This window comes from Tiliqua scincoides, chromosome 2 (genome assembly GCF_035046505.1).
Source record: "Tiliqua scincoides isolate rTilSci1 chromosome 2, rTilSci1.hap2, whole genome shotgun sequence".
In the NCBI taxonomy this organism is placed as follows: Eukaryota; Metazoa; Chordata; class Lepidosauria; order Squamata; family Scincidae; genus Tiliqua; species Tiliqua scincoides.
In genome coordinates, this window is record NC_089822.1 from 133,214,633 (window position 1) to 133,228,227 (window position 13,595).

Below are 13,595 nucleotides of genomic sequence, written 5' to 3' on the forward strand. Positions count from 1 at the left end.
TTAGTTATTTATTTCAAAACATTTATACTCCCACCTCAGCAGACTTAGCTTTTGAAGTGACTTACACAAAATATACACACTAATTGTGTGATGTTCACCAGTGCAAAAAGGGGAATGGTCTGTAGTCACATGGGGGAAGGAGGAGCACACCAGTGAATTTACCCTCACACTGCAGGCTCTGTTGCTGCTGCTAATGATCAGATGAATACTAGTCTAGACATAATGTGGTGAATGTCAGTAACATGGTCTCCTGGGAGTGGTTTTCTGGTTTTGTTTTTAAGTGAAAAGCTAGTGCTTGAGGCTGTGCGTTGAATTGGCAAATGAGGAGAAGGGTTTTTCTTCTCATAATTCTTCACTCAAATCTCCCTTACTGAGCAGCTTTTCCTATCATGGGAAAAAGTAAATGTGGGAGCCAGGAGACTGTTTCATGAGTCTGCCATGTAACATCTAATTTGGCCTTGAGACCCATTATTTTGTACAACTCCTACCACATCAGTTTCTGAGAGTCAGTCTAGCTCAGGGGCGCTCACACTTTTTTGGCTCGAGAGCTACTTTGAAACCCAGCAAGGCCCGGAGATCTACCAGGGGGGAAGGAAGCGTCTGACAGACACCCCCTTTAATGAATGGAGCCCCTGCTGGAGTCTAGTCAGTTTCGTTGCTGCATGCCTGAAGAGCAGCTAAAGTGTCAGTTTCAGTGTCAGTTTAGTGTCAGCTAAATATGTCAGTTTCGTCTAGTCACTAGACGAAACTGACATATTAACAGTTTGGAGAGACAGGGCTCCGCGATCTACTCATTTTGCCTCGCGATCTACCGGTAGATCGTGATCGACCTATTGAGCACCCCTGGTCTAGCTAATGGCTAAGAGACAGAGTTGTGAAGTGGGGTGTTGTGATGTACATTCCTGGGCTGACCCAGGGGGCAGGGCTTCCTCCTGACTAGCAGGGGCAATAACTGACTTACCCCAATGTGGAAGAAGATGAAGAATCCTTGAGAGTGGTCTGTACAGACAATTTAAACTGATCAACGCTCTACATTCATCAGGGCCTTGTTACACCACAAGGGCCATGATCTACAGTCCTTAACATGTTGTGCCACGGTCTCAGAGCAAGTAAACTGAGGGATGCTGGAATCCCCTTGATAGCCCTTGGTCTGCTGCACTCTCGGGTGTTGTGATGTTCCCCCTCAGGTGGCTCCATCAAGCGGGCTTGGCTGCCAGTTGGGCCCTCTGCTGACCTAGTCTGGGGGATAGGTGGCTGCGGGGTAAAACTATAGAACCCTCTTGCTGCTGTGGGGAGGAGCTGGGGCATCCCCTTGCGGTGGGCTACCTGGGATTCCCCCCAGGGATTGAGGGTCAGGCCTGATAGCTTCTGGGGCACCTCCTAGTTGCAGGGTTCCAGGGGTCCTCTCCTAATCCTGGGTTCCACAGCCCACCTGGTTCCCAGGGCCCACAAACAGAGAGCTCTTCCACCCCCCCAGGATTGAGGGGCCAGCCGCCCAAGGTAGGGGCTCTCCCTGCCACTTCCGGGCCAGAGATAGGGGTTGCTCGCACTTCCCCTAGTTGCCCTCCCTAAACCAGTGCCCAAGGAGGAACCTCTGCTGAACTCCTTTTGAGTCCATCAGCCCAGCCAACCCCGCCCCTTCCAGCCATGTGATCGGCCCAAGATGTTGGGCTGTCCTACACCCCAGATGAGCGTCGCGGTCACTGACCTGATAGCTGAAAATCTTGTCAAAGTTATTTCTTTGCTAATTTTGTCAAACTTTGAACCCAGTCCTAACTGGACTTTGTAATGTCGTAAAAGCATATATGACAGAATACATGCCTTTACAGTGCCTTTACATACAGTGAGATGCCGGTGGCCATTTTGGGGATGCTGCCGCAAATGGCAAGCAGCAGCCCTGGCTTACTGCCACAAAGGTATCCTGTGTTCATGCTGATAAGACATTGTGGGACGCCGGTAGTTGGCAAGGAGAGGAATGGGCAGGGAGGGGGAAGAATGGGAGAGTTTCTGGGTGGGGAAGGGAGTGGGTAGGAGGCAGAACGGGGGAGGAAGGTGGCAGATCCTGTGCACCCGAATCTTATCCTGGTTTTGTTAGGGTTGAGCTGTTTGTCTTGTATTATTTTTAGAATAAAAGATACACCGAGAACTTTGATTGAGAAATTGAATAAATCTTCATTTCCTCAATATCCCGAGGGTCTCATTATCAGGGGATTGTTTGTGGGCCCTTAATCTGTTGGGGGGGGGCAGAAGGAGAGATGCACTTATTGATGGAGCAGACCTAGAGTCCTCTCTGCAGATGCTCATGCATCTAAGCCAAGCCACTAATAAAACACCACATTATTCTACAGGCTTACATGCAAATTTGGTATCTGTTTCTTTCAGCTGAGGAAAATAGCAGGCTGTAAAGTTTGAGGGGGGCAATAGAGACTATGTTGTGCCTTTCTTTGAAAACCTTGGCCAGCTTTCTCAGTAACCCCTATTGTTCTCCGGGCCTTGCCACTGCTCTTGCTAGCCACTGGGGCCAGCCATGATAACGACTGCGTATTTGGGATGAGATGTGTGGCAACAACTGCAGCTAACCTGCCTCTGACACCCCCTTTTGGGTTCCTTTCTCCCCTCTACAGCACAAACCAGTTGCGTTTGCAGTTCGCACCAATGTCAGCTACTGTGGTGCATTGGATGAGGAGTGCCCTGTGCAGGGATCTGCCATCAACTTTGAAGCCAAAGACTTTTTGCACATCAAAGAGGTGAGGCACAGGTGGAACTGAGGACAGGTGGAAGCTAGGAGAAGATGCCAACCTTGCTTCCGCACTGGCCCTTTTCTCTGGAATTGCCATCCTTTGTTGACCAACTTTATACAAAGCTTCCAAATGGCGTTGTTGTCAGCCCATTGCATTCCAGGGTTTTCTGTACTGTGTTTGCAGAAGTATAGCAATGACTGGTGGATCGGGCGGCTAGTGAAGGAGGGGGGAGACATCGCCTTTATTCCCAGCCCACAGCGGCTGGAGGCCATACGGCTGAAGCAGGAGCAGAAGGCCAGGTGAGAAGCAGCGAGTTTTTAACTTTGGCTCACATCGGCAAGGGAAAGGGATAAGGGGAGGCTGGTTGCAACTTTGGGAGCACACTATGTGCCCACTTCAACTGTGTCCCAGTTAAACTCAGTCCACTGTGCAGGAATGTGCATGTATTCAATGAGCATGTTTGAAAGACACTGTTCTCATTTAAATGCAAGTTGAAGAATTGATAAATGATAATCATTGATACTAAGCTTAGCAGCAGTGAAAAGTAATGTGGGAAGTCATGCTGTAAACCACCCGCACAATATAGCACTGACTCTTAACCTGCTATGAAAGCTATCTTTTTTAGATAGCTGCTAAGTCTTCCATCTTTGTTGTCCTGCCCAGAACACACAAAGATGTGTGCACACATGTACATGCACACGGTTTCACTAAGGGCACAATCCTAACCAGGTCTACTCAGAAGAAAGCCCTATTTTGTTCAATGGGGCTTACTCTCAGGAAAGTGTGGTTAGGATTGCAGCCTAACTTTCTCTCTTCTTTCCCAACTAGGCAATCTGGCAACCCTGCCATCAGCAACCGGCGATCGCCTCCCCCATCACTAGGTAAAGGCATAAACAGAACTCTGGGAGGGTGTGTGAGTGTTGCAGTTTCTGTGACAGTGCCTCTGAGCATCTGCAGTGTGTAGGGGAAATGCCCCACTGTAGGTGCTCAGAGGTACTCATTGTGCATCCTGGTGGGAAAGGGCATATGGCTGTAAATCTGTGAAAAACTGTTGCTTCTGTTCTGAGAAGAGGTATTTCAATTCAAAAGGGTGCGAATGTGCACTACTCCTGATTTGAGTAGTGTATTATAATTTTTTTTAAACCATACCCATTTTGCCTCCTTCAGGCCTTTGCCCTTGCCCGCTTCACTTGAATCATTGGGCATGGACAAGGTGTTGGTGGAGGGGGCTGTGGGCAAGTCATGCCAAAAAGCAGGTTTACGCACTTCACCGGCAACATCACTGACCACTCCTCCCCACCAAGTCAGATATTTGCACTCCACTCAATTCACAGCAGAAAGGACTGTGCAGCAGCTGCACCGGACACTTAAAAATAAAAAGGAGTATGACAAAGTGCTACAACAGTGGAGAAAGCCCAGGGAAGCCACAGTCTGGAATGAACATTGTCTGGATCCTAGGAGCCACTGAACCGTGTAAACACTGGCAGAAAAGGCTCCTGTGGAAACTTCCCTAGAAGCTAGAGGAGCTACTGTAAATATGTCCACAGTCAGAGGCTAGGGCTTCAATACATGGAGTGTACCTGAACACACTCCTGGAATTCAGTTGCCCCCACCAATGCTATTATTTCCAATTTGTCCCTGCAGCCAAAGCAGAAATAGACCTCAGCTTGTGCCCTTTTGCCTTTGGTGCATTATGCCAGATCCACTTTGGGGAATGAGGTTAGGGAAGCAGCAGGAGCTATAATCCAGCCGTTGGTTGATGCTTCTCCAAAGGAAGGAAGATCTGATAGTGTAGAGTCCTCCCAGTCCTTCCTGCAGTCTTTCCCACTTGTTTATTCTTGACTGTTGACCACCTCATGTTTTCTTTCTTTTCCAACAAGCCAAACAGAAGCAAAAACAGGTAAGGACTCATAAGAACAGCCCCACTGGATCAGGCCATAGGCCCATCTAGTCCAGCTTCCTGTATCTCACAGCGGCCCACCAAATGCCCCAGGACGCACACCAGATAACAAGAGACCTCATTCTGGTGCCTCCTGGTGACTGGTGACTCCTGGCTGCAGTGTTTTTCTGCCCAGCCAGTTCCCCAAGGGGGAGTTGGGGTGAATGCCAAGGTTATCCAAACATCAGCATGATGCTTTGATGCTGGAGTCTGGATGGAAATGCAGCCACCTTGCTGTGGAGCAGCTGTTAAATGGACTTCTATAGTGAGGGACTATGTGAGTGAGAGAATTGCTCATCGTGGGGAGGGGTCATTCACCTGCAGGAAGATTGTGACCTGCTTTGGGAGTATAATACTGCAGGCAAAGCAAAGAGACAGTGACAGCTCAGGGCCATGACACTTGGGTTTATGACACTGTGACAGTGGCTGAGAATGAGCAAGCCCCTGCCCTGTACCTTTGCACCCACTGAATCTCCTCTTTAGACTACCAAGCAGCCATTTCATGACACCCTCTCTTTTTCTAGGCAGAGCACATTCCCCCATATGATGTTGTGCCCTCCATGCGGCCGGTGGTGCTGGTGGGACCCTCACTGAAAGGATATGAGGTATGGAGACCAGGAAGGAAATGGTTCCTACTCAGAACCCCTATTCCCAAATGTGTCAGCAGTGGCAGTCATGGGCATCTGACCCCGGGGCCACTCTCTTTTCTTCCTGCCAGGTGACAGACATGATGCAGAAAGCTCTTTTTGACTTCCTCAAGCACAGATTTGATGGCAGGTAAGACACCCTTTCTCTGAAATGAAGAGTCACATGTCCCTTGTCATTGGCATCCCCCTGTCCACTCCCACCTATCCCAAAAAGTATGAGCAACAAATGCCTGTTACCCATCATCCTGTCCTGCAGGATTTCCATTACCCGCGTCACAGCTGACCTGTCACTGGCTAAGCGCTCAGTGCTCAACAATCCAGGCAAGCGAGCCATCATTGAGCGCTCCACCACCCGCTCCAGCATTGGTGAGTCTTACTTTGCCCCTGAACAGTGATGAGGTCTGGCAGGCAAGTGAACAAGCAGATTGTCCTGCACAGAAATACTGTGTGTGTGTTCCCCCCTCCAGCATCACAGATGAGAACCTCCAGGTTGCCTTACTCAACTCAGTAGCAGCTCATGTAGGATTTTGCAGATGGATATCATAGGTTTAGAGTTGTGATCTTTTAACGGCAAATAATGGACAGTCCAGCCATTCACTTCATCAGTGAGGCAAAATGGGTTTTTGGATATAATGCTCAGTGTCTTTTTCTTTTTTGTTAAATAGAGTTGAGAAACAGGTCGCTAATGGCTAAACTACATGTCATGTTTAAAGCATAGCTGGTGGGCTTACAGCACAATCCTATACGTGTCTAGTCAGAAGAAAGGTCCATTGTTCAGTGGGACATACTCCCAGGTAACTGTGTGTAGGATTGCAACCTTAGTTTTTCTTTAGTCAACAGCAACAGGGTTAGAATCCCCTGTGAATTAGGACCTTGTCAGGGGATTGAGTGAAAACCTCCTACACTCCACTGTGGCCCTGATCCTCAGGCACCCCTGCTTTAAATGTCACATGTAGTTCAGCCCTATTGTCTCTAGTTGATTATAGCCCGGTTGTTTCCAAACTGTGAGCCTTGGTTCCCCAAGGAGCTGTGGAAACTAGTCGGGAGCTGTGGCATCCTTGTGAAAAACCTGATGCCCTATAGAGTGGATAGGATTGTTGCACTAATGGGGAGCTGTGGTGTCAGGGAGTCGCCAGTTGAAAAAGTTTGGGAACCACTGCTATAGCCCCTTATTAACATCCATATAAAATGCAATTTTTAGGGCGGTTATGTGTATTGACAGGATAGCATCATTATTTAAGCATTATAATTTGACAAATCAACACTTATTAGTATTTTTAGAAATGCCACATGTGAGTGATTTTTTTATTGCCTCTGCATGTAGTTGAAACTGGTGGCAGCGATGAAATTTGTTTGGAATCATGATTCTCCCTCCCAGAAAATGTGGGACACTCTCTGTCTATAAAAACTTTTCTGCTTATTTTGGACAGAGCTCCTCAAATCCCTAAAACTGGTGAACAAATGGCAACCCTACACGGGCTCTGCGTGCTTCTGTAGTTCAGGCTCCTAGCATGCAGAAGAATGCTTTATCCTGATGTTTATTTCCAGCTGGAACTACCATAGATTCAGAAAGTCCCTTTACAACCTGAAGGTCCCTCCCTTGGTTGCTTCCTGTCCTTGTCCCTACTTTCTTTTGCATAGTTGAGCTGCAGAGGAGAGGGGTGTGACAACATGTAAGATTCAAGTTACACTGTCAACAGAATCACATGATGCAGCTCTTGCTGAACTGTACCATTTCAGATTGCAAGTGGGGACTGAATGTTGGAATTCTGCATATGAAAGAAAAACAAGCACCAACAGCCTAATTGGACTGGCGCATCAAAGGTGATGTGTCAGAGAGAAGGCTAGAGAAGAGCCCTGTTTAGGCATGATAGTCTGTACAGTGCACCTGTAGTGGAGGAAAATGGGAGCACCAACTTAGAATCATAGAGTTGGAAGGAACCCACATGGTATTCTAGTCCAACCGTCTGCCTGCAGCAGGAAATCTTCCTAGTGAATTTCCAGCAGGGGCCCTGTTGAGCCTCTGCTTGAAGATCTCCAGTAAGGGAGAATCCACCACCTCACTTCACAATCTGTTCCAGAGCCAAACTGCATCAAGAATTTCTTCCTGGTTTCCAACCAGAATCTCCTCTCTTGCAGTTTGTATCCATTTGATCTAGAATTGGCAGATCTCCATATCAATGTGCTTCCAGGCCATGCCCTGTGTTCAGTACTTGGTCTGCAGAGGCTGGCGCTGAATATGGGGGGGGGGGGTGTAATTTCTTTCTGCAGTTTAGAATACCAGAGGTCAGTGGGCTCCATTGGAGACCTGACTTCTTCAAGTATGAACAGATGAATGAGCAGGAGTCCACACATGAATGTCAGAATCAAGAGACCTCTCTTCCAGAATCTGATGCTCTTAACAGCTTGCTTCCTGTCTTTCCGATATGCTTTTGCTTTTCTGACATGGATAATCTGCCTAGCTTTCAGAGTCAAACTAGATATGTCATTAAATATGTTGTTGACTCTCATACTTCAGAAGTCCAACTTTTTTTTCCCCACCAGTAGCAGTGATGGGGAGCAGTGTTCCAGATTGGCACTGCAGTGTATTGGCATTGCAGTGTGGAGGGGGTGAGGAGTTTAACTCCTCATGATGTTCAGTGTTTTCTCACTGAAAATCCTTCCCCTGAAGTTATGGTTTGCCTCCAAAGGTGCTATGTGAGCAATTAACACCTTTGGGGACAAATAGCATCTCAAGGATTGGAATGTGTGTGGATTTTCAGCAGGAAATGGTGCAGGGGAAAGGATAGCCCCCCCCCCCCCACTGAGGCCACTTTTGAAATTGGGGCCTCCCATGGTCACTTTTGGAGAAAAAATAAGTTGTAGAACTCCAAGCATGGGATTGCAACATATTTAATGTTAGGATGTAGTAACCTGACAGATATGCACTCTCTAAGAGGTTGCTGTCATTCTAAGACCTGGAGCCCACCACGACATAGGTAACTTCACTAACCATTTTTACTGGCCAATGTTACCATGGCATGAAAAGTTCTTGTGATTCTCCCATGGCTGTGCATTCTTATCAATGCACCATTTCACATGAAATGAACAAGTGAAGAATGACGGGTTTTGTCACTTTGTGATATTTGCGAAGTTGCATCTGTGGGAATGTTCTTGCACAGACCCCAGATGGAACTGAAGCACATCATGAGGCTATATTTCTGTGTAGCCCTGTGAGAAGCACATCTGTAAGAATTAGAATGCTTGGAAGAACTGGAGAGGTTCTTCTTGTTTTTGTTTTCACCTTGCTCTGACATTGTGCTGTAAAAACAGATTATGTAAACTCAAGATCTTGATCAGCAGCCTTGCCAGTCTCCTTGAATGTACCTACCATCTTGAGTCTGTCCTTCTGCAATGTCTGATGTAAAGTGTTATGTGCAAGCATTTTACACCCCAGCAGGGCAGCTTACAGCATTTTGGAAGTGCTTCCTGCACATCTCCCACATGCACAGTGAAGGCCCATAATTTTCCACTAAGGCTGAAGATGAATGATGGTTCTTTTGAAGTCATAAGAACAGCCCCACTGGATCAGGCCATAGGCCCATCTAGTCCAGCTTCCTGTACAGCGGCCCACCAAATGCCCCAGGGAGCACACCAGATAACGAGACCTCATCCTGGTGCCCTCCCTTGCGTCTGGCATTCTGACATAGCCCATTTCTAAAATCAGGAGGTTGCACATACACATCATGGCTTGTAACCCGTAATGGATTTTTCCTCCAGAAACTTGTCCAATCCCCTTTTAAAGGCATCCAGGCCAGATGCTGTCACCACATCCTGCGACAAGGATTTCCACAGACCGACCACACACTGAGTAAAGAAATATTTTCTTTTGTCTGTCCTAACCCTCCCAACACTCAATTTTAGTGGATGTCCCCTGGTTCTGGTGTTATGTGAGAGTGTAAAGAGCACTCTCTTTACACCTTTAAGGAAGGTCTTTTTACCTTTAAGGAAGGTGCCCCAGCCCAGTAATCATCTTAGTTGCTCTCTTTTGCGCCTTTTCCATTTCCACTATGATCTTTTTGAGTTGTGGCGACTAGAACTGGACACAATACTCCAGGTGTGGCCTTACCATCGATTTGTACAATATTATAATATTAGCTGTTTTGTTCTCAATACCTTTTCTAATGATCCCAAGCATAGAATTGGCCTTCTTTGCTGCCGCCACACATTGGGTCGACACTTTCATCGACCTGTCCACCACCACCCCAAGATCTCTCTCCTGATCTGTCACAGCTCAGAACTCATTAGCCTATATATGAAGTTTTGATTTTTTTTGCCCCAATGTGCATGACTTTACACTTACTTACATTGAAACGCATCTGCCATTTTGCTGCCCATTCTGCCAGTTTGGAGAGATCCTTCTGGAGCTCCACAATCATGCCTGGTCTTCACCACCCAGAAAAGTTTGGTCTTGTCTGCAAACTTTGCCACCTCACTGCTCACCCCTGTCTACGGGTCTTTTTTTTTTGGTGCAAAGTTTATTTATTTATTACAGATACAGGTAAGGAGAATGGGTTAAACTTAGGGCTGGGACTACATAGGTTACACATGAGGATATTGGCCATAGATTACGACATGTCTTAATCCAAAAAGAAATCAACAATGACTGAAAAAAAATAGTCATTGATACAAAAATTATCATATTTGTCAATTTACTAATTAATGATTTAACTAAACAATCACTATTGTTTATCTAAAATTATTTATCCAGTCATAAAAGCTTCAAATTTTGCACATACAATATTCTTGCTGCTATACTGATATGTACAATAAATTGTTTCTTATATTGATCTTCAATTTACGATATCACACTTAAAAGGAATATTTCCGGTTTGAATGGTACTACACAATTCAATATCTCTTGTAACAATATATATCATTTTCCAATATTTCTTTACTTTCCACATATCCATCACATATAATAAAGAATTCCATCATTCTCTTTGCATATCTAACAAATATTTGATGACCCAGGGTACATTTTTACTACTTCCTCTGGAAATAAATATCTATAAAACAATTTATATAAATTCTCTTTAGAAGATACTGCTTTAATTATCTTAATACCACTTTAATTATCTTAATATTTGTGTTCCAACTTTGTTTTCATTTACATCTGCTTTGATTTGACATAATTAATGGAATACTCCTAACTTTTGAGGAGAATTCAATCCATTAATATCTACAAAAAAATTTCCACTTGTTATTCAGCCATTTTCCCTTCCTGTCTTAGTATTTTCTTTGTTCTCTGTCTTGTTAATATTTTCCTTCTTGCTCCTCCCACTGCTCCTTCCACTCCTTCTTCTTAACTCTCATTATCTTGCTTCACCGTCTTGTAAGGCTAATTCCCAAATTTTATATCTAAAAGGAAAAAGTCAATAATCCACTTAAAGTCAATATCAGTGTCCAAACATTCCCACAGTTAGAGTGGGAATCCAATTCTTATTGTCTTGCATCCCTTCTTGTCAAAGATAATCTTTAAGTTTTTATGTCCAAAAGGGGTGGGTCAGTAATCCAATTCAAATTAATAACTCTGTCAAATTAAGTTAGTATACCTTTAATTGTTCAGGCCTGAGTCAAGCCTTTTTCGGCAAAACGAAAGTGGAAGTTGTTCCATCCTTTAAAGATTAATTGTTAATTTCTTTTCCATGCATACTATTCCAACAGGGTGATCCTTTATCTTCTCTTAATTACTTTTCTTCCAATCATCCTTGTTACAAAAAAAAAAAAAAAAAAAAAAACTGCTCCAGCAGGGGCTTCTTTAAATCCACATTCGCTCTTTTTCCCCTTTGGGTGGCTGCAAGCCAACGTAAATAATCTTAAAGTTGTCTTTCCCTCCTTCCAACCTCTTGATTGCAATTCTTTTTATAGCCTTTTAATGAACTGATTATTCACAGTTAAAGGCTTTGTTCGCTTTCATGTTTTATCTAGGTTGTGGGGGGGGGGAGTTCTCAGCTGTCCAAATCGTCTCCGAAGATGGCGTCCGGGATACGATGTGATTCAGCACAGGGCAATTGGGGAAGATATCTCTGAAACCACCGTCTCAAGAGACTGCCCCATTCAAGCTCTCAGTCTTCCTTCCTTCTTCTTGGCAACGAAGAGTACCTCATTGTTGAGGTCCTTGGAAAACACATCTATTTAGCAGTTCCCCCCGGAGCCCTCCAAGGTTCCCTGCTACTTCACTGAGTGTTAACTCCACACACACACACACACACACACCAGTCCCAGGACAGATCCTTGGGGCACACCACTTTTCACTTCTCTCCATTGTGAAAATTGCCCATTGACACCCGCTCTCTGTTTCCTGGTCCTCAACCAGGTCTCAATCCTTGAGAGGACCTGTCTTCTAATTCCCTGACTGTGGAGTTTTTTCAGTAGCCTTTGGTGAGGGGCCGTGTTGAACGCTTTCTGAAAGTCCAGATATATAATGTCTACGGGTTCTCCCACATCCACATGCCTGTTGACCTTTTCAAAGAATTCTATAAGGTTTGTGAGGCAAGACTTACCTTACCTTACCTTACAGAAGCCAGGCTGATTCTCCCTCAGCAGGGCCTGTTCATCTATGTGTTTTGAGATTCTATCTTTGAAGAGGCATTCCACCATCTTACCTGGTATAGATGTTAGGCTGACCAACCTATAGTTTCCCAGGTGCCCCCTCTTTCCCTTTTTAAAGATTGGTATGACATTTGCTATCCTCCAATCCTCTGGCACCGTGGCCGTCTGGAGGGACAAGTTGCCCTCAAAGTTCTTTCAAGTCCCTTTGAAAGAGGGGTGGTTCTTTGGCAGTGCATCCACTCATCTCACTTTTATGCCTGGTCAACAGGATTGGGGGTTTTTTGTATTGTTTCAAAGGTCTGCCCGACCTTTATTGGACCAGAGGAAAACATGGACAAAATAAGGATAAAAAAACAGCAGCTCTTTGCATCTTTATGGTGCTTTTAGATGTTTCACATATGTTGTCTTGAAGTGGAAGCCATAAAGCTTCTATTTGAGAGGTGGTAAGGAGCAGAGCTAGGAGATGGTTGGAAGGCAGGTCTGTGAATGGGATGGGGTTGGACTGCTGCCTCGTAGAGGGGCGTCCAGTTCAGGTGTTCTGTTTCCTTCACAGCTGAAGTTCAGAGTGAGATTGAGCGGATTTTCGAACTGGCCAAGTCACTCCAGTTGGTTGTGTTGGATGCTGACACCATCAATCACCCAGCACAGCTGGCCAAAACCTCGCTGGCCCCCATCATTGTCTATGTCAAGGTCTCTTCCCCAAAGGTGAGCAGGGGGCAAGAGGAGTATTCCCCTCATGTCCTTCATATCATTAACCAGTTTTAGTGCCTTTACAGATTCTGTTTTGTAGTGTACATGTTTTTTCTACTGCCCCCTACTGTTGTGCTGTGGGATGGGTTCCTTTCAGCTGGGATCTACCTCCTGGAGAGCCTTGGTGACATTAAAGAAAATTTTCATATCATAGGGCCATTGACATCATTTAAAAATGTATTTTTTAAGCATTAAAGCCCCCCCCCCCCGAAAGAGTTAAAGCCTCTCTCCGCCCATTGTGGCACCACTCTAGATTTGGTCTTTGGTATGTGCTATTTATGTTTGAAAAAGTCCAACATGCATGTGCCAAGTATTGTCTAGTTTCACTCTGAGGAGGGTCTGTGGCTTCCTAATTTGTAGGATTGAAGAAGCTAAAGCTGACAGAGCCATGACTTGCCTAAAGTTGCCTCAAGACTTCCCAGCCCAGGTTAGGTTTGAATCAGAGACTTCCTCAGTCACAGTTCAGTCTCTTGGCTAATATGCTACTTAGCTCTGTTTGCTGATTTATTTATATCATTTATATTCTGCTTTTCTTCCACAAAATTCAAAGAAACATACAGGGAGTTTCCTCATCCAGGTACTGACCAGACCCAGATCTGCTTACCTTCACTAAGGTTGCTCTCATGTATTCCTTCAGACTGTGCCTGGGACTACATGGACCACTGGGTGCTTTCCAAGTCTGTGATTCTGTGTCCTTTTTTCTGTGGAAGGTGCTGCAGCGGCTTATCAAATCCAGAGGGAAGTCACAGGTGAAGCATCTCAATGTCCAGATGATGGCAGCTGACAAGCTTGTGCAGTGTCCTCCAGTAAGTTTCAGAGAGGGGTTAATCCCTTACACTGTGCTCCTACCATCCCCTGCCACTGAGTTGTCAAGCCTTGCTCTATCAGACTCTCCAATTGCCTCCTCTAACTACAGACTTACCC

General features: G+C 45.4%; 1 protein-coding gene across 1 annotated transcript in view; it reads left to right on the top strand.

Annotated features, from left to right (window-relative positions):
• The window catches only part of CACNB3 (calcium voltage-gated channel auxiliary subunit beta 3), a 35,034-nt gene that overhangs the window by 15,575 nt on the left and 5,864 nt on the right, over window positions 1–13,595 (top strand). The window contains exons 3-11 of the mRNA XM_066613357.1: window positions 2,625–2,747; window positions 2,925–3,040; window positions 3,570–3,622; window positions 4,622–4,641; window positions 5,205–5,285; window positions 5,399–5,457; window positions 5,584–5,693; window positions 12,475–12,626; window positions 13,382–13,477. Of these exons, the coding sequence (XP_066469454.1) occupies window positions 2,625–2,747; window positions 2,925–3,040; window positions 3,570–3,622; window positions 4,622–4,641; window positions 5,205–5,285; window positions 5,399–5,457; window positions 5,584–5,693; window positions 12,475–12,626; window positions 13,382–13,477 (810 nt within the window). The remainder of the gene's footprint in view (window positions 1–2,624; window positions 2,748–2,924; window positions 3,041–3,569; window positions 3,623–4,621; window positions 4,642–5,204; window positions 5,286–5,398; window positions 5,458–5,583; window positions 5,694–12,474; window positions 12,627–13,381; window positions 13,478–13,595) is intronic.